Source organism: Ictalurus punctatus, chromosome 11, assembly GCF_001660625.3.
Source record: "Ictalurus punctatus breed USDA103 chromosome 11, Coco_2.0, whole genome shotgun sequence".
NCBI classification, from domain to species: domain Eukaryota; kingdom Metazoa; phylum Chordata; class Actinopteri; order Siluriformes; family Ictaluridae; genus Ictalurus; species Ictalurus punctatus.
In genome coordinates this window covers 23,268,043-23,288,698 of record NC_030426.2, presented here as the reverse complement: position 1 = coordinate 23,288,698, position 20,656 = coordinate 23,268,043, and the positions used below count along the sequence as shown (strand labels likewise).

Here is a 20,656-nt window from a genome sequence, read left to right as displayed (position 1 = left end):
AGATAGATAGGTGTAAATCTAGACAGAGAGAGTGATGTGAGAGTGATAACTAGAGAGAGAGAGAGAGATTGTGCCTCTGTAAATCGGTGACAGGAGAAGGAGGAGAAAGGCGGCTTATGAATGCGATATATTAAAGGCTGCACGCTGATCTCGAGAGACGGAGGGGATAATGCGCCGATTGATTTTACTGAGCTTTAAACTATTAATGCAGTGGGAGACGCATTCATCACACGCCTAACATGCCTGTATGACTCCGTTTAATAAAAATCACACCAAACGAGGGGACTGGGAGCTCGGCGAGTAACACTGTGCTTTAGCGAACAGATGGTTATGGGTTTGAATCCCAGTAGTTCCACAGTTAAGTTTCAAGGGCCCAGCATTTGAAAACCAGGTACATTCTAACAAGCTAATCAAATATTTCATTTAGATTTGTTTTTTAAATGAATTAATTAACTGAATTTAAAAACAATAAAACATACAAAGGGTAATGGAGCTTGGATAAAAGTATAAGAATGCAAAACGATTCATTTATTAATTAATTTATTAATGTATTTGTTGTGGAAGTATGATAGACATGGAACATATCCAAAAATCAGACAACTGACAATCTATCTATCTGTCTGTCTGTCTATCTATCTATCTATCTATCTATCTATCTATTACCCTTATGTTACCATCCATCCATCCATCCACATATCCTTCAATCCAGCCATCCATTCATCCATTGTTCTTTCCATCCATTCATCCATTGTTCTTTCCACCCAGCCATCCATCCTTCCACATATCCTTCAACCCATCCACCCATCCATCCATCCACATATCCTTTAATTCCTCCATCTTGCTTTTGATCCAGCCATCCATTCCTCCATTGTTCTTTTCATCTATCCATCGACATATCTTTCAATCCATCCATCCATTCATCCATCCATCCACATATCCTTCAATCCACCCACCCATCCATCCATCCACATATCCTTTAATCCATCCACCTTTCTTTTGATCCAGCCATCCATTCCTCCATTGTTCTTTCCATCCATTCATCCATTGCTCTTTCCATCCATCCATCCATCCATCCATCCATCCACATATCCTTCAATCCATCCACCCATCCATCCATCCACATATCCTTCAATTCATCCACCTTTCTTTTGATCCAGCCATCCATTCATCCATTGTTCTTTCCATCCATCCATCCATCCATCCACATATCCTTCAATCCATCCATCTTTCTTTCGAACCATCCACCCTTCCATCCACTGTTCTTTCCATCCATCCATCCAACCATGCATCCATCTAGCCATCCCACCTTCTATATCTTATTTTCTTTTATATTACGGCATTTTCTCTCTTGCCCTTGTCCATCTGTTTGGCTTCTCTCTCTCTCTCTCTCTCTTTCTCTCTCTCTCTCTCTCTCTCTCTCTCTCTCTCTCTCTCTCTCTCCCTCTCTCTCTCTCTTGCTTTCATTCACTCTCTCTCAGCATGAATTACAGTATGTATTTATTTGTTTTCGCTCCTTCGATGCTCATCATTCAAAGCTCCCTTGTGAGCAGGGGGTCAGAGTTCACCAGGTGCTTTGAACCTCATTTTGAAGAAGGGCTCTGAGCGTGTGCGGTGTCTTTAGAGGAGAATTTCTCCTCATTATCTGCAGAGGACGGACAGAAGAGCAGCCATCAAATTAATTATCCGACGCATTCCAGGCTTTAATCAGTGGCCTTGCATCGTGACTCACCGCTTCACATAGCCAGACGTGTTTGTATTTTTATTCACTCACACATACACACACACACACACACACACTAGGGTCAAGCCTTTAAATAAGATCAGTACAAGTTCAGTGTGGCAAAACATTATTGTACCTTTTTTCTTCTCATTTATTCAGCATTTACCAGCAACAGAAAATCAGTCTTCAGATGTGTGCGCATGCAGATGTGTGTGTGAGGATAATATAGCTATGGTTATTAGGTTAATGTGTATATACTGTGTAATATATATATATAGTCTTAGAAAACAGGAACATCTGGAACATTATTGTACTTATGTTTTACTTAAGCAATAAAGAAGGAACATCTAGAAATGAAATAAAAATACTATTTTAAAAGGGAGACATACAGAGAGAGAGAGACAGACAGAGAGAGAGACAGAGATAGACAGACAGAGAGAGACATACAGAGAGAGAGACAGAGAGAGACAGACAGAGAAAGAGAGACATACAGAGAGAAAGAGACAGCGAGAGACAGACAGAGAGAGACAGACAGAGAGACATACAGAGAGAGACATACAGAGAGAGAGAGACAGAAAGAAACCAACAGACAGAGAGAGAGAGAGACAGACTGACAGAGAGAGAGACAAAGAGAGAGAGAGAGACATTATTTCAGTCTTTGGTGTAATAATAATTTTCCTTTTTTGGACTATGTGGGAAGGTTCCAGTTTGAATCATTATCTTCTACGGAGCTAAAATCAAGTACCAAATGAAAAAAATAAATGTTAAAAGAAAGACAAATGCAAACAGTATTAGGATATGTTATTGTTATGACATGCAGTAACTCAGAAGCAACCATAAGTGTGTTAGTAAAAATGTCTTTTGTCATGTAATAGTGCATCTAGGTTGCGATGCCTTGGACCCCTTGACCCCCCCCCCCCCCCCCCCCCCTTCCCCACACACACACACACATACACACATGAACAGGAATATCTCACCTTGTGGGAACATTTGGCTGAATCCCACATGGAAAGAATGCTTTCAAAAATTACATAAAAATGAGGCTTCCGTTTGGTTACTGAGGTTAAGGTCAGGGTTAGATTTACGTGTACCATTATTTAGATGCGTTAATTATTAGGTCAGTGGAAGGTACTAAGACAAACGTTTGTGTGTGTGTATGTGTGTGTGTGCATTTTTCATTTACTTAGCTACTCAGGATAATCTGTCATCATTTATTTAGAAGGTGTTCATAGAGAAAATCATATTCACAAGGATTTACACACACCCACCCACCCACACACACACACACACACACACGCACACACATTTACGGTCCGTGGCTGGGTGCATCACCCTCTCTGCTCTTAATCATATTCAGTAGTGTGGAATGATATTCATCCATGTGTGATTTATGGTAAATGATAATGTCAGTGTGTCTTTAGATGTCATTGTGTTATTGTGAGGATGTCTCTGTATATTTTGCATTAATAATCTCCACAGGAGGGAAATGTCACTATTCTGAGTGTAATTAGTTTGATTGACAATCATAAAATAGAACTTAAGAAAATGCTGAAAAAATGTCCAAATATCTAACTATGACACCTGTACCATCCACTGCTGTCTCATCACTATTCACTAACACCAGCCCAGAATATATTGCTCTTCTGGCTGAGAGCAATACATTGTTTTGATTGGCTTAGAGCAGTACAGTGTTCCGATTGGTTGAGAACAGTACAGTGTTCAGATTGGCTGATAGCAGTACAGTGTTCTGATTAGTTGAGAACAGTACAGTGTTCAGATAGGCTGAGAGCAGTACAGTGTTCTGATTGGCTGAGAACAGTACAGTGTTCTGATTGGTTGAGAACAGTACAGTGTTCAGATTGGCTGATAACAGTACAGTGTTCTGATTAGTTGAGAACAGTACAGTGTTCAGATTGGCTGAGAGCAGTACAGTGTTCTGATTGGCTGAGAACAGTACAGTGTTCTGATTGGTTGAGAACAGTACAGTGCTAGTTAATTAGTGTATAGTGTCTTTATTTCACAGTTTTAAGAGCCCTTTGTTTCCAGTATCTCTAGTTCACAAGTGTTTCTTACAGGTACTTCAGCTCTTCCTAGTTTTAAGTGCTCCTAATCCCCATTGGCTCCTGAATCCTAGTGGTTTCTTAGTTTCCTGTTTCTGTATTTTCAGTATCTGTATTGTCCAGCTGTTCTCCAGTTTACTTGAGCCTAGTTTTCGGTGTTTACTTTTTCTGGATTTTCAGTATTTCTAGCTGAATTATTTCCTAGGATTTGCTGAGCTGTTACTATTGTAGCTATTTATGTAAAAAACGTTAATCTCTTTTGCATGTTGATGTTCTCGTGTGTGTGTGTGTGTGTGTGTGTGTGTGTGTGTGTGTGTGTTAACATATTCAGTTACAATGTGTCTGTTTGCAGAAGAAATACAGACACTGAGCAATAGCCAGATACTGGGTGCAGCCAAGTGTGATAAATGTCTTAGACTGTTACATCACTCACAGCTCTATCTATCTATCTATCTATCTATCTATCTATCTATCTATCTATCTATCTATCTATCTATCTTTTCATACATCCATCCATCCACCTACCCATCTTTCTCTTCATCCATCCATCATTCATCCTTTGTTCCATCCATCCATGCATCCAGCCATCCACATATCCTTCAATCAACATATCCTTCAGTCCATCCATCTTTCCTTTTGACCCACCTCTCCATTTATCCATTGTTCTTTCCATCTACCCATCTACCCTTCCATCCATCCATTCTTCTACCCAGTAAGCTAGATGTTTTTTGCCATCTCTCTCCCTCTCTCTCTCTCTCTCTCTCTCTCTCTCTCGCTCTCTCTCTCTTATTCTGTGTAATGGCATGAGGCAGAACGGAGTTTAGCATTACGTTGTTTTGCCAACTGGCGGAGTGTGTGTTGCAGGTCAACGTGACATTAATTAAAACGCAGTGCGTGGGTGCTAACAGCTCCACGCTGAATAAATAAATAAAAAAACACACACACGTCGCACTGGGCCACAAACTCACTGACGTCGCGTAACCCTGACGCAGAGCGTGCGAGAGAGGAGAGAAAAGTGTCGAGGCGGACTGAGGGAGGGAGGGAGGGAGGGATGATGGTTGGGGAGAGAGAAGACAGAAGAGGCGAGGGAGGAGAGGTTAGAGCGAGCGGGTTTGTTATGCTCTCAGTGTGCTCAGACAGTGATGTATGCTCCGGGCTCTGCCTCATTACGCAGAGGCCATTGTGTAAATCAACAGATAATTACGGCATACATCACACACACCCAACGCGATTTACAGCGCTCCGGTTCGAGTCCTCATTAAGGCACAGAGAGATGGAGAGATGGAGGAATGAAAAAAAGCCTCGTTTTCTCCCAGCACGTAAACAATCCCAGCTTTTTTAATCTCCCGGAACTGCGGAAAAGTGCCAAGCGCTGTTTCGTGAACGTTGTGTAGTGTTTAGTGAATGAGAGTGTCCTTGACACGCCTCTAGTTTGACCTCACTCTATGATCAAAATTTAAAAAAAAAATGTTTTCAGGAAGCATGCATCATAAGACTGAAATAAATATCATAAAGGTGTCATGGAAGCTGTCATGAGTTGTTATAACAGGTTATGGCCACTCATATAAGAACGTGACCAGTAATTGGCATAATACCTTGCATAATATTTGGCTTTTTGCTAGGTGTACATAATTTAGCATATGTCTTATGACTTGTACTTTACAAGAACTTTATAAGAAAAGAAAAAAAAAAATTAAAATTCCTAACAGGAATGGGGATTTTTCCAGGATTGCTCGTTCCTCATTGGCTGGCAGGTGTGCTCTACTGTATATCCTCATATTAAATTGTCCTAAAGTAGATCAAGTCAACCACATTTTTCATTTTTAATTAATGTCAGGGGTTTTATCAGGGAACGTACGTGCAGTGTGTTGAGTGTGTGAGTGTGTGTGTGTCCTTGAATAGTTTAGTCTAAATTTCAACTTCACATTCAGATCAAAATGGAGGCTGAAAGAAATAAACGTCTTTTATTTCGTTTATCTGAGGAACAAAGTTGTCTAGTGGCGTTAAGTGTCGGATGTTGGATAAATGAGTAAGTACAAACAGTTTTTCTGTAGCGCTGTCAGGGGTTGCCAGCTACTTTGTTTCTCCACCTGTTTGTTTTCTTCCCCTTTTCTTTGGGGATTTTTAAGCATGGAGGGCTGTCAGGATGGTTACAATGACCGGGGGAAAAAAAATAAGCTGTAGCTATGTGAATTAGTCACCTAGCAACAACACTTTGAAATAGAGTAACAATTTTCACTGCTGTTTAAAAAACAAACAAACAACAACAACAACAACAACAACAACAAAAAAACAGGATAAGCATTACTTAAAGCGCTGAAGATGAAAAACAGATCTCAGGGTAACATTTTCTGTGAAGGTCATATTTATAATGAAGTATGAACACGTATAATCATGTTACAGTGCACTCATAAGGCACTATACACATTGTCATCGTTATTTAGGAACATGCATGAGACTTTACAGCAATCTTTGTCATTTGTTACAAATTGTTAAGATAATGTATTATAAGTAATGTTCATAACACCGATATAAAAGAAACCAAGCTCATCTTGGTATATCTCATCATGAAATCTTTCTCAATGTTGTTTTTTTATTTTATTTTATTTTATTTTTTACAACTTTACAACTTATGAAAGAACTTATCAGAGTGACACTGACCGAAAATAATGCTAACTAGAGCTGAATTTCTTTGGTTTTGGCATCATAATTTGTCATGAACACTGTTTATAAAGCGTGTAATGAAAATAGAAAGATAATCATACAATTAAACGTAACGCCTTACGGATGCATTATAACATGTTATGCATGCATTTGTAGTCCTTCATAAAACTGTTACGAAGATTTTTATTTATCTAACGTGAAAAATGTGAACAACAAAAAAAGATAGCAGGGATTTCTTTTTATGGGTTGCCAATCTATTTAAAAAAATCGGAAACACAATCATGCAAAAGGGTATTGCTGTGTTCATGTATAACTAAGCATATTTTTAATGGCCAGGTTTCCATGTACAATGGTTTCCTCCCCCAGTACAAAGACATGCCGAGGGGCATTTCCAAATGGTCAGTACTCTATGAGTGTCAGGGTGTCCCGCACCTTGTGCCCCAAGTTCCCTGGGATAGGCTCCAGGTTCCCTTTGACCCCGTATTGGATAAGCATTACAGAAAATAGATTGATGGATGGCTTTTTAATGGTCAAATCATCATTTGTGCCTCCTAAAAATCTGAATTGGAACTCTAACTAACTCTAATGGAACTCTAACTAACTCTAATGGAACTCTAACTAACTCTAATGGAGTTAGTTCTAACTCTAGAACCATGCTTGATACTCTTGATAAGGAGAAGCTTTATTAATCCAGCCAGAGAGAAGTCATTGTGCCAAATGAGTCATTTCTACAAGGGGTACAACATCATTTTCGCTCTTTCCTACACCCTGCGTAAGTGCACTACATACTGTATAAATACTCATACAGCCTATGTAGTGCACTACACTCTTAAAAATAAAGGTTCTTATTAGAACAAAAAAGGCATTCTCAGCCTGATGTTAAAGGGGAACACTTTTAAATTACATCTAGAACCCTTTATTTAGTAACCTATTTACTGGACTGGTGCTTTAAAGAACCCAGAAATGCTTCTTCACAGCTACACAGCATGGAACCATGTTATCATAATTTATCTAAAAAAAAAAACCCTCTTAATTAGCATGATATGAAACCAAAGTAAGGTTCTTAAAAGTGCTGCCAGGAGAACCTTTTCCAGTCTTACTAAGAACCTTACAGGGTTCACTTTAACATGTTAACGGATGATACCCTGAAGAACCATACAGTACACTGCTCTGAAGAGAACATAAAGAACTTCTCTAATCTCCAAAGAACCATATAGGTCAACTAAAGAACCCAATACAATGCAAAATGGATCAAGACAAGAAGATGGTGCGGTAAGGAACCATTGAAGAACCTTTATTTTAAGAGTGTTTAGGACGCCCTTTGGGTTTCAGCTTTAGTCTGGATATCCAGCTAATTAATAGAATTTGAGGATGCCTACCAACACACATTTACATATTACGATTGACTTCTCCCAGTGAAATGTATGGTGATGTACAGACAACAAGCTGCTTTCTAGTTCACTGCCTGTCTCATGATTGACTCAGAGAGAGAGAGAGAGAGAGAGAGAGAGAGAGAGAGAGAGAGTTACTCACTCACAATTACTACTGAAAACAAAAAACGTCACTTAAAATGTGAGGGTTTTTTTTTTTTTGTCATAAAAGAGTGACACCAAGCAGCGTAAATTAGCACCGGTTTAATTCCAGTCGCTATAGCGTTCTTGACAGTGTCCGTGCTTAAGGTCCCGGGTGTCGAATGTATGACAGGAAACGGGCTGTGTGACAGAACCCAATCAGCAGTGTGACATTTCAGCCGGGACTCAGAGCCACACTTGAGGACTGAAAAGCAATCAGTCCAGATTCAGCCGAGACCCCATTCACAGGCTACACACACGCGCACACACACACACACACACACACACACACACACACACACACACACACCAACCAGTGCTTGCTACAGAAACACACTGCCACCTGCTTACATGCTGGTTTGAATAAATTAAAGTAATATAAAATAAAAATCCATCTATTTTAAATCGGTCCTCTCTTTGATAAATATGCGAGCATGGGTGGAAAAGAAAAGGAGAGCATGTGCGACTAGCAGCCTTAGCACAACAATGACACACATAGTCTAATTTTTCTACCGAAATAATGCTAAAGATGTGTGAGAAGGTATGTATGAGAGAAAGAGAGAGGGGTAGATTATAAGCACCAAGGGTTTAGCTGGTGGTGAAGTTTTTTCTGTTGTAACTGCACACGAAACCTTCACGTTTTCACACCTATTTGTCCAATTGCCAAATCCAATTCAAAACTATACCAAAACTGATACTACTGGCTCATGTACTGTTTGGTTTGGTTTGGTTTCACTCTGCACATATTTAAATGGACCACAGGCAAAAAAACAAAAAAAAACAAAAACGTTTGTTGAGGGCTGAAAATTTACTCATAAACGCTCTTTCATTTATTACAGACAGTGAGAGAAATATGTGAGCAGACCATTGCCATTTGCAAGGATTACTCATAAAAATGATTGAAACCTGATCATGGAGAACACGAAGCTGGTGCTGAATAAATTATTATTATTATTATTATTATTATTATTATATCAATAAATATTTATGTTTTGATCGTATGACATTACAGCTCAGTTTGAACCTTGCAGATCAGTTTAGCATCTCACATCTAAAAAAAAAAAAAAACCCTAAAAAACATGCAATCCAAAACGCAGGTCGTGTTTGATTCACTTCCTGCAGCTGAGTCGATTCAGAGTCGAATCATTTGTTTCTTTACACCAGACTGTGATTTCTGTGTTCTCATCTGCCTAAAGATCCACACTAAGTGAGAAAACACACAAGGGTTTGAGTCAAACAGACTATGTTAAAGAACCCTTAAAGAGTTCTACACGTTTAAAGCTGTTTTGTTTTTTATTATTATTTATAGGGGACTCTAACACGTGCTCGGACTGAACTGAACCCTGATTATCTGGACCTGCGCTCTAGAACTGACCTGAACCCTGAATACTGGACCCCGTGCACACCACTGGTGAGTAACCAACCATATTTAAAATGCATCAGTTTTACATGTCAGGTCAAACACGCAAGGCATATACACACATGTGAACCGAACGACCCTATGCTACATTTCCTGCTAGCATAATTTAATTAGCAGAGCTGGAGTTGTGAATTCCGTCTTAGTATCTGTGTACGATTATCCTAGACTGCACTTTTCTTTATGAAAGGCTGGAATGTAGAGGGCAGAATGTTAAACCAGTCATATCAAGTGAAAAGAGTGAAATGAAAATGACCACACTCGTGACCTCCTCTTGGTCTTTTCATCCTACTGTACATTTCTATGTGAACATCGTTAACAACAACAACAAAAAAAGCTGAGTTTAATTTGTCACAAGCTGCTCCGTGCACATGTACAGTATTGACACACATCACACCCACTCCTCGCTCTCTCAGTCACGATGGGCTCAGCTGTGTCGATTGGGCTCACTCGAGAACTTTTCACAGCTCTTTTTTGGAAACGAAAATGAAGACAGGAGGAGACTACATGCTGAAATCGAAGGTTTTGGAACTCCGGAGGCATGAGTGACATTTTGAGCTCTTAATGAGTCCTTCGCAGTGCTGAATGCACTCATGAATCTTCAGCCAGTTTTCTGTGAAAAAAAAAAGATTAAATCCTAAAAAGTAACACAGCCAGACCCCTTTGGTTTGACATTTCTTTAAGTTTTGTCAAATATCACTTGTGTGTTATGAGAGCAGTGCTCTATTAGTACTTCTTTTACTTCCTACCCACTTTTCAGTGATGCCTTTATCCTGGAATACTTAGTATGCTGGTTCCATTCAAACTTTGTTTTGTTGACCCCCCCCCTTTAAAAATATAATCCACTGGTAGCAATGCTGCTTCACAGCTCCAGAGTCTCTAGTTCAATCCTGAGCACTGGTTGCTGCCTGTGTGGAATGTTCTCTGTATGTACGAGAGGGTTTCCTCCAGGTAATATGGTTTCCTCCACCACCAAACACATGAGAGGAGGTGAGTTGGCGTATGTGTGGGTGCATGGTCCCTTGACATCCTGTTCAAGGTGTGGTCCTGGGATGAACTCTGAACCCACTGCATCCGTAATCGAGTTAAAGCACTTATTGAAGATGAACAAATGAATGAATGGATGAATAACCTTTATATATATATATATATATTTTGAAACATCAAACAGGTTTAGATCCATGTGTGAAACATTTCCTTTGAAGTACCTTGACAGAATGTTGGGAAATTTTGAATTCCAGCAGCTGCCAGATGATGATGTCATAATGAGCATTACAGATGGGCATTAAACACACACACACACACACACACACACACACACACACACACACACACACACACATACTGTATATATAATGTATATGTAATGTATTTGCACCATCCTGATTTCTTCTGTTTTTGTGTAGATCTCATAATAAATAGCTTTAGATCTTCAAAGGAAATACAACATGAAACAAAGGCAACCTGAGTAAACACACAATACAGTTTTTATTATTATTATTATTATTATTATTATTATTATTATTATTATTATTATTATTATTATTATTATTATTATTTTATTGAAGCAAAAAATGGTTATCCAACACCTGTTACCCCATGTGAAAAACTAATTGCCCTGTAAAACTTAAAATCTGGTTGGGCCACCTTTACCAACAATAACTGCCACCAAATGCTTCCAATAACTGGAGATCAGTCTTTTCTCAGCACTGTGGTGGAATATTGCCCACTCGTCTTTGCAGAACTGCTTTAGTTCAGCAACACTGGAGGGTTTTCGAGCATGAACTGCCCATTTAATTTCCTGCCACAGCATCTCAATCGGTTCAAGTCAGGACTTTGACTAGGCCACTCAAGTCATTCAGAGGTGGACTTACTCCTATGCTTTGGATCAATGTCTTGCTGCATAATCCAGTTGCGCTCGAGTTTCATCTAATGGACTGAAGACCAGACATTCTCCTTTAGGATTTTCTGGTAGAGAGCAGAATTCATGTTAAACTCAATTATTGCAAGTTACCCAGGCGCTGAAGCAGCAAAGCATCCCCACACCATCACACTTCCACCACCACCATGTTTGACCGTAGGTACAATATTCTTTTTGTTGAATTCTGTGTTTAGTTTACACCAGACGTAACAGGACCCCTGTCTTCCAAACAGTTCCTCTTTTTGCCCATTTTTCCTGCTTTCAACACATCATTTTCAAGAGCTCACTGTTCACTTGCAGATATATTATAATATACCCAACCCCTTTGCAGGTGCCATTGTAATGAAATAATCAATGTTATTCACTTCACCTGTCAGTGGTTCTAATGTTATGGCGGGTCGGTGTGGTGTGTATATCCCCAGAACACTACAGCAGCTTCTTTTTTTTTTTTTTTTTCAGCACTGAATTTCCATCAGGAAGTGCACATCTAATTAAGAAAAATAAAAATGGTGTAATTGAGATTTTAACACCCGTAATGACTCTCTAATGTAATTTGGCAGATACGGCTCAGTCCTAGCAGGACACACTGTGCCAGAACAATCACATCAGTCAGCAGTTTTAGCACTGCAGGTGTCTGGAGGAGTTTTTGGAAAGGCAGCACTCCACAAATTACTAATAACTGAAGTTATTTTAATCAAAAAAAAATAATAATAAAAAAATAATTATAATAATTCTCCCTGAAACACTACAAATCTCGTTTAATTCACAACCATGAGGTACTTTTAAAATGTCAAACTTAATAGCTGAACATACGTTAATTTAACTTATGTTGTTCACGCAGAATAATGGGGGGAAAGGAAAACAGAAAAAGAAACACACACACACACAATGAAAGAGAACACAGCTGTCCATATCAGCTGTTTTTGGGTTACTTAATCAAGTACTAAAATCCTTTTGGCAGATCTGATCAGCTTGTGAGGGGAAATAAGCATAATATGTGTTTTCCTCTGTTATTACAGTAAGCATGGAATAATAGGCATGCTGTAATAGGAAAATAATCAAAGACTGGGTTATATGATATTGCCTGATGTGAAGCAGAATTACTTTTACCTCTTATAGCGAAGCACTATGGCAATGATTACTATTTTTTTTACTAAAAACAGCACAGCATACATTTTAATCCACTTATAGTCACGTCTAATATCGTGGACGTCCGCTAATCAAGTTAGTTCCTGTTATAGCAGCGATAACCAGTCGCTCCCTCAGCAGCATATCTTTTTTCTCTCTTTATTGAAGTTAATAGAAAATGAGAAAAGAAAAAGAAGAAGAAGAAAAAAAAAAAAAAAAACACAGCTTGACATGTTGCTGAGAAACCACTACATGCAAACTCCTCGGTCCTGAAAACTTTCCTGTGGTGGGAAAATATAAGTTTCTATGTCCATGTTGTGTCTACTGTCTTGTCTTGTGTTGTCTTGTCTTGTCTATTGTTGTGTCTCATCTCACTGTCTGTTATGTCCTACACCCACCAGTCACCCATACAAAACTTTAAATACAACGTATTTAAACACGGGGGTGTGGGGTGGGCATGGGCAAGAAACAAACAAACAAACAAACAAACAAACAAACAAATAAATAATTACACTGGAGACTCCTTCCAAAATGTTAAATAAACATCTCCCTACATGTTTTTTTTTTTTTTTTTGTGTGTGTGTGTGTGTGTGTGTGTTTTTTTTGTTTTGTTTTTTGTGGCATGTCCATCATACAACTCTTAGTAAACTAATTAGTTTAAATAATCAACACTTTCCAATCCACTGGATCCTAGAATTCAACACGTCTGTTGTATCAATCCATCTTCTGTACCGGTTATCCTACCCACTGTCGGAGGGGAGCCTGGAGGAGTCTATCTCAGGGAACTCGGGGCAGAAGGTGGAGGAAACCCTGGATTGGGTGAAAACCCATGATAGGGTACAATCACACACACATTCGCACACTAGAGACAATTTGGAAATACTAATCAGCCCCAATGTATGTTGGACTGGTCGAAGAAACCGGAGTACCTGGAAGAAATGTCCAAAGCACTGGGAGAGCATGCAAACTCTGCAAAACCACGGTGGATGCGGGGTTCGAACCCCCGACTCCGGAGGTGCAGGGCAATTCTATTCAGCATTACAATGTGTGAGTTTTATAGACATTCATGGGTTATGGTTTCAACTGTATTTAAATGATCTTCAGAGCATCTTCGCCTTATTATACAGTGGGTCCTGCCATCATCAAACTACCAAGTGGATGGTCTGACTTAATGGAAAAAAAATAGTGTTAACACAAGCACATGAGTCCTGTAGATTTCATAATACTGCAAACACTCTCATCCATATTCTTTATTATCTTGGTTTTAATCTGTTGTTTGTAACTGCAATGGATCATCCAGTATCACCTACAATGGATCATGAAACAATGGCTAGTCCTGGTGTGGTGTGAATATACTGGTGATGTTAGCTGGAACATAATTAGAACAACATTAAAATAAAACAGTGAAGCAGTGGAAATGTCTGCTCTGGGTGCTAGTTTTTTTTTTTTTTTTTTTTTTTTTTTTTTTTTTTTCGACCTCTAGGCATGAAAGAGAAATTCGTTGTCTCAGAATATCGCAATACAATACACGCTATTCGGCAGTAGCACAGAGAGCATGAAGTTTGCTAGTGGGAACCTGACTGCCCTCGAAGCTCGCTTACCTAATAGTCCGAAAAGATAAGTTAATCAGAACGGAGTGTTATGGCGCATGTGTCAAGCAAAACGCCCACAGCCTTGTTTCAGTTGGACCATGTGAACTTGGAAAAATATAATAAAGAAACGACCTGCAAAAGACTACTGCTCAGCATATTCACACTGTCTGGAATTCAAAGTAGATCCGTACCTTAGGCATCTGTAGGTAATAACCTTAAACCGGCCTCATATATGAAATATAATCAAATCGAAATCAACACCTGTGTGCTGTGCTCGATGTAAGTCACACTCGCGGCTAAAAATGATTCAAAAGCGCTTCATGTGTTGTGTTGTCACCGGTGTAAACAAATTCATTTTGGAAAGATGAGTCAATGTACAAAATACAATCACGATTGTTTTACAATCCTGTATCCAGGATTTTGTGATCACGGAAATGAACGCAAAATCAACCAAACTCCATAATATTCGGAGGTGCTTGCAATTTTGCAAAATCACCGCAGATTTTTCACCGATTTGGGCCAAGACGTGGCATGTGACATGTGCCATGTTCGATTCACACGTCTTGAACATCCATCCATCCATCCATCCATCTTCTATACCGCTTTATCCTTTTCAGGGTCACGGGGAAAGCTGGAGCCTACCCCAGGGAGCATCGGGCACAATGCGGGGTACACCCTGGACAGGGTGCCAATCCATCCCAGGGCACAATCACACACACATTCACACACCCATTCATACACTACGGACACGTTGATCATGCCAGTCAGCCTACCATGCATGTCTTTGGACTGGGGGAGGAAACCGGAGTACCCGGAGGAAACCCCCGCAGCACGGGGAGAACATGCAAACTCGTCTTGAACATGAGTAAAGCTAAAAAGTCTCATTTACCAACAAACATCACTGTGAAACACTTTTTTTGCGATCGCAGTTATGCCGATTCAAGTAGTTTTACGCAAACACACAAAAAAAACCCTGTGCAGTCAAATCAAGCATTATTGACCACAACAATCACAAAAAAAAAATAAATAAAAAAAATAAAAGAAAGTACAGTGAAGTGGTGATGATATTTAGCCTAATCCTTAAAGGCACAATCTACCATCAAACAATCTTTCCATTGTAATAACATAGTCATGAAATACATTTATGATAGTGAAAATGATTAAAATAACATGTTAATAGCAGGGAAAGTTACACCTTGTGTTATAAATCCTGATCCACTTTTCTTACTCTACAATATACTGATATTGCAGTGTCCTTATTTGATTTGTTGTCCTTACAAAATACATGCATTAAAATCGAACATATTATTCGTGTCAGTATCGTCTTGCATCGACCTCATGGCTTTAGTATATCATCTCATGCCTACAATCCTGTCCTCTTCCTTCATATTCCCAATAAAGTTTACGGTTATGAACCAGAGATAAAAAAAAAAACGCTTTTGGAATAGAGTTCTCTTTTCATTCCCGTCAGCCTTTTACATTCAAGTGAACTGGCGTTTATATATCAACATTTATTTAGGTTCGCTCTGACCGCTGCTTTAGATCTGCTTATGAGCTCAGAATGAACACACACACACATATACACACACACACACACACACACACACACACACACACACACACACACACACACACACTGATAAGCAGCTCCCTGTTGGTCCTGACAGATTTAGCTGTGTTCGATCGTGTGTTTGAGAATATTTTTGTGCTTGTTTCCTCTCTGATCCTTTTCTGTTGAATTCTGTGAATACAGAGCAACTGGGATCAATATGCACAACACACACACACACACACACACACACACACACACACACACACTGACACTCTCTTTTTATTGCTCTCTCTCTCTCTCTCTCTCTCTCTCTCTCTCTCTCTCTCTCTCTCTTTCTACTGCGGACTGTGCCAGAATGCTACCACCTTTCTGACTGTGTATGTGTGTGTATGTGTGTGTGTGTGTGTGTGTGTGGTGTATATGCGTGCCACCCACAGAGTCTGCAGTGTGTGTGGGTGTGAGAAAAAAAGATGAGTAAATGGAAGCAGAGTGACAAAGAAACCAGGGGACGGAGCAAAGATGTAGAGAGAAAAAAAAAAAAACAGAAAGAAAAGTGCTACAACAGTAGATTTGTGTGTGTGTGTGTGTGTGTGTGTGTGTGTGTGTGTGTGTGTATGCACACTGACCTGAACATGAAAATCACGATGCTTATCAGAGATGATGAGAGCTGCCACTTAGCAAAATGAACTAGGACACACACACACACACACACACACACACACACACACACACACACACACACACACACACACACACACACAAAACATATATGCTGTATTTAAAATATATATTGTTTAAATATGGAATCCCTGAATGGAAAATGTAAAAACGTTCAAATTTCTGCTGTCTTTCTTTGTTTATTTATTTCTTTGTTTATTTATTGTGTGTAACATAAGAAAAAAATAATGAGGACAACAAATATTAGACTCAGAACTGATGTAACATGCTCGGTTAACACGTTTTGTTTGTTTTCTTCACTCACAGAGAGTAGGAAGTATGAAAAAATGTAATCAGATGCCCCAAGTGGTCAAAGGTGGAATAACATGCTAAGAATTAGCCAATTGATATACAAGGCAGACAAAAAAGTGTCAGTTTGACCCAGGAACACACTTTTTAACTGTTTATTTACTTATTTACATACATGCTTTCATCTGAGGTTTCATTTTAACAAACATGGCTGTTGGTTTAAAACACACAATTAAATAGTCGATCTTAAACAATTAGCTGAGGACAGCAGTCCCCTCGGATAGCCTCCAGGCTCCCTGTGACCCTGGGTATATCTCTACCAGCTCCCTAGTTCAGTAGTCAGGGCACCGATCGGCGAGTCGGCCATTTTAAGGGCTGTCTCAATCACAGAATCCTTCCAGTGCTCTTAAAAGTTTGCTCCCTGAAAAATCCCACAGTGCACCAAAAAAACCCCCCAAAAAACACGGAGCATGGATGCTCACTATGTTCCCTTACTGGAAATGATGTCATGTTTTCTGAAGCCTCTCAGCTCCAAAAAAAAAAAAAAAATGGGGGACAAACTCTCACCCAACTTCATTTAAAAAATACAAGTAGCTTTTCATCGTTGTTGTAGCTCTCAAATGATCACTTACATTAGACATTTTTAACTTTATTTAACATTCAGTATATACTGTTTCTTTGAGTCTAACGACTTTTAAGTGTTTAATTATTATTATTATTTTTTTAAATCCACTAGCTAATACATTTATATGACTTATAAAACGTAATTATTTTAAAGTTTTTTATGTTTGGTGAACTCAGGTGCGTAGTCATGTAGCTAGAAATTGAGTTACCACTGTCCCAATGTGTAGTGTGCCAGGGTCCTTACCAGTGCCCGAACTCATGTACACGATATATTGATTCACTTCCTACTGAACTAGGGAGCTGGTTGAGACATAAGCATGTAGGATAAGCAGTACAGAAAATGGATGGATGGACGGAAATAATCAGCTAGGTTGCTAGAGAATTTGGCTAAATAGCTACTGGAGAGGTAATACTCACAGTACGAGTATGTGTACGAGTTCGGAGATGGTGATCACGATGTGGTCTGTGTTCAAGAGGTTTTGGTCGGCAAAAAATGGATGCTGTCAGGAAACTCATTTTGTTTTTCTTTCTTTCTTTCTTTTTCTTGTCTGCACCACTCATTTCCAGAGGCATGAAATAAATAAATAAATAAATAAATAAATAAACAAACAAATAAATATGCCGTCTGCTCGTCCATCCGGGATTCTTGTTAGTGCGATATCTCAAGAACGAGTGCTTGAACGTTCGTAGGATTTATATGGAATTATCACTTTAACCCCGCAGATGAACTGATTAGATTTTCGAATGGATCCAGACAGGGTCAAGGACTCAGCAAGGCCAAGGTCAAATGTCTGAAATAGTTTCTCTTCAATAGTTTTCTTCATGTTTGAAGTGTATATATATATATATATATATATATATATATATATATATATATATATATATATATATATATATATAAAAGAAAGATTAGACTTTCATGTCAAATTTGCGTTTTCGTCAGTGGCAAGGCGTTTGTTTAATCTTACTAAAAGAAAATGAGGAACTGAACAGTTACTATGCACAATTACCACTTCAATCTTATTGTCTGCTCTAGACGTCACATTCATATTGGTGACTTTGTTATAGAAGAACCACACCCCAACTATGATATTTCTGTCAGGATTTGAAGGCAAACATCAGGATGGTACTCCTGGCTAGTTCAACTAATATAGATTAAAAAAAAGGAAAAAGAAAAAAAGAGCGAGAAGTCAGAGTTTTGTGTTGGAAACAATCATCTTTAGAATCATTCCACTGTTTTATTTTCCTCAAAAAAAAGTCTAAAACAGGTCATTTTGACCCGACCGGAACAGAAGGCCGAGAAGAAGAGGCTGAGACTGCGTTCAGGAACATGACCCACATCCGTTAACACACTGTATTGCTCTTTTTAGTGTCCTCTGGAGTATCAGGACTAATATTTGTCATCGCCGTCTGTTTTAATAAGAGTTGAGTCGCTCTCTCTCCATCTCTTCTGTTGCTGTGGGATCTGCAGGATTTGATTGAAAAGGTGTGAGATTTGCTTTCATACCCCCTCAGGATCGGAGGAAAGATATGGTGATAGACAAACGTGATACACACTTCTCAGTGAAAAGGTTTCACACCTCGAGCTGTTATGGGAGACGAGAAAACTTATTAAATCTGACTGAAACTTTTACGCACTTGCTGTATTTTACATAATTAAATAATCTGTATAATAAGTAGATTTTTTTTTCTCTGTATACATTTCCTTAGCCTTTGTTAAGAAAGAGCATTAATGGACAAGTTTCTAATGATATCTTTTCTTTATGTTGCTAGCTTGGAATGCATCGCTCCAGTGACCACATGTGATCATGTGTTGTTCAGAAGCAAGTACTATTGGCTGCTGTTAGTGGTTTCTGGTGTTTTGTTCATTGCTTAACCTTGAACTTCATGTCCAAAAGGATCATTTTCCGTATATAAATATGTAAAATGGGTCATTTGGACCTGGATAGTACTGAAGAGTTAATCTCAGCTGCTTTTACCGAGCGCAGTGATTAGCATGGCCTGATTAGCGAGAGCGAAGTTCCTCGTTCCTATTAGCAGCTGTACACTGCAGCAGCTGCCTAAACTCCCACAGAGAGTCCAGACCTTATTTCCACAAATAAGATATTAAACACCTGCACGAGTCAGAGTTCTCCCTTAAAACAATATACGTTAGAAAAGTTCCTCAGTCGTCTGGGTTGCTTGTAATGCAAGAATTACATCTGGTACTGTGAGGACTGTAATCATGTACCTATAATCAGGTACACACTATTATGAGAAAATAATCTACGCCAAATCACCTAACTGTGAGTTAGCGGTCGCATAGAATAAAACTAGGAAAAGCACCTGCTTTCTTCTCTACTGTTGTCCATCCATCCATTTTCTGTATGGCTTATAATACACAGGGTCGCAGGAAGCCTGGAGCCTATCGCAGGGGACTCGGGGAACAAGGCAGGGGACAGCCTGAACGGGGTGCCAACGGATCACAGGGCACAATCGCACACACAATCGTACAACCATTCTCACACTACGGACAATTTATAGATGCCGATCAACCGACAAGCATGTCTTCGGACTGGGGGAGGAAACCAGAGTACCATGAGGAAACCCCCGAAGCACAGGGAAAACTCCACGCACACAGGGCGGAGGCAGGAATCAAACCCCCAACCCCGGAGGTGCGATGTGTCCATTTAATTCCAAAGAAGGGAAAATAAAAAAAAATCATTTTGGTTCATAATCTAAATCCAAAATTAGATGCTAATGATGTTCATTTCCAACAAAAATGCTGACCAATGAGAAGGAGGTAAGCAGTAAGTAATATAAATAATCTGATGAACTGTGAGGTTAGACAATTATCTTGTGATGAAAGTTTAATATCGGTGCACCCTTAGTGGACAGCAGATCATCATCTCCTGAAGAGCCTTAGATAGTGGTTTCATCTCTCTCTTGCTCTTTCTCTCTCTCTCTCTCTCTCTCTCTCTCTCTCTCTCTCTCTCTCTCTCAGTATTTACCAGAGTTTTCATTGTGATGCTATTGTGGTAGATAGATAGTGTATGAATTATGCATTGCTGTGAAAGATGGATTGGAGGAAATGGATCCGTTTTCTAAGTAAAGGCTAGAGCTTCTCCCGGGACGGCGCGCTGTAAGGATACATTACAGCTTGGCCTAAGATTGAGAGACGGTGAATGGCTATAAAAACTGCAGCTTGCGGGACAAGCATTAGCATAAATACAGGAAATACGGTGATAAACTGGACCATGATTCAATATTAATATCAGTGTTTACAAGTGGAACAGATTGCACTTGCATATCAGCTACTTATATTCGCTGATGCTGTTGTTTTTTATCCAAAAGTCTGACTTGGCAACCGAGAACTGTTTAACAGTTATCATTAACTGTATAAGTGGTACAGTTTGTGTTGAGCTATTTTTAGGGAAGAAGGAGAAGAGAAAAGTAAACAAG

The 20,656-nt window shown here is 39.2% G+C and overlaps 1 protein-coding gene across 2 annotated transcripts in view; it reads left to right on the top strand.

The window, feature by feature from the left end:
- Nucleotides 1-20,656, top strand: part of LOC108272011 (protocadherin-9) — a 244,279-nt gene that overhangs the window by 102,161 nt on the left and 121,462 nt on the right. For both annotated transcript variants that reach the window (XM_017480069.3, XM_017480068.3), the window contains exon 3: nt 9,325-9,426. In XM_017480069.3, the coding sequence (XP_017335558.1) occupies nt 9,325-9,426 (102 nt within the window). The remainder of the gene's footprint in view (nt 1-9,324; nt 9,427-20,656) is intronic.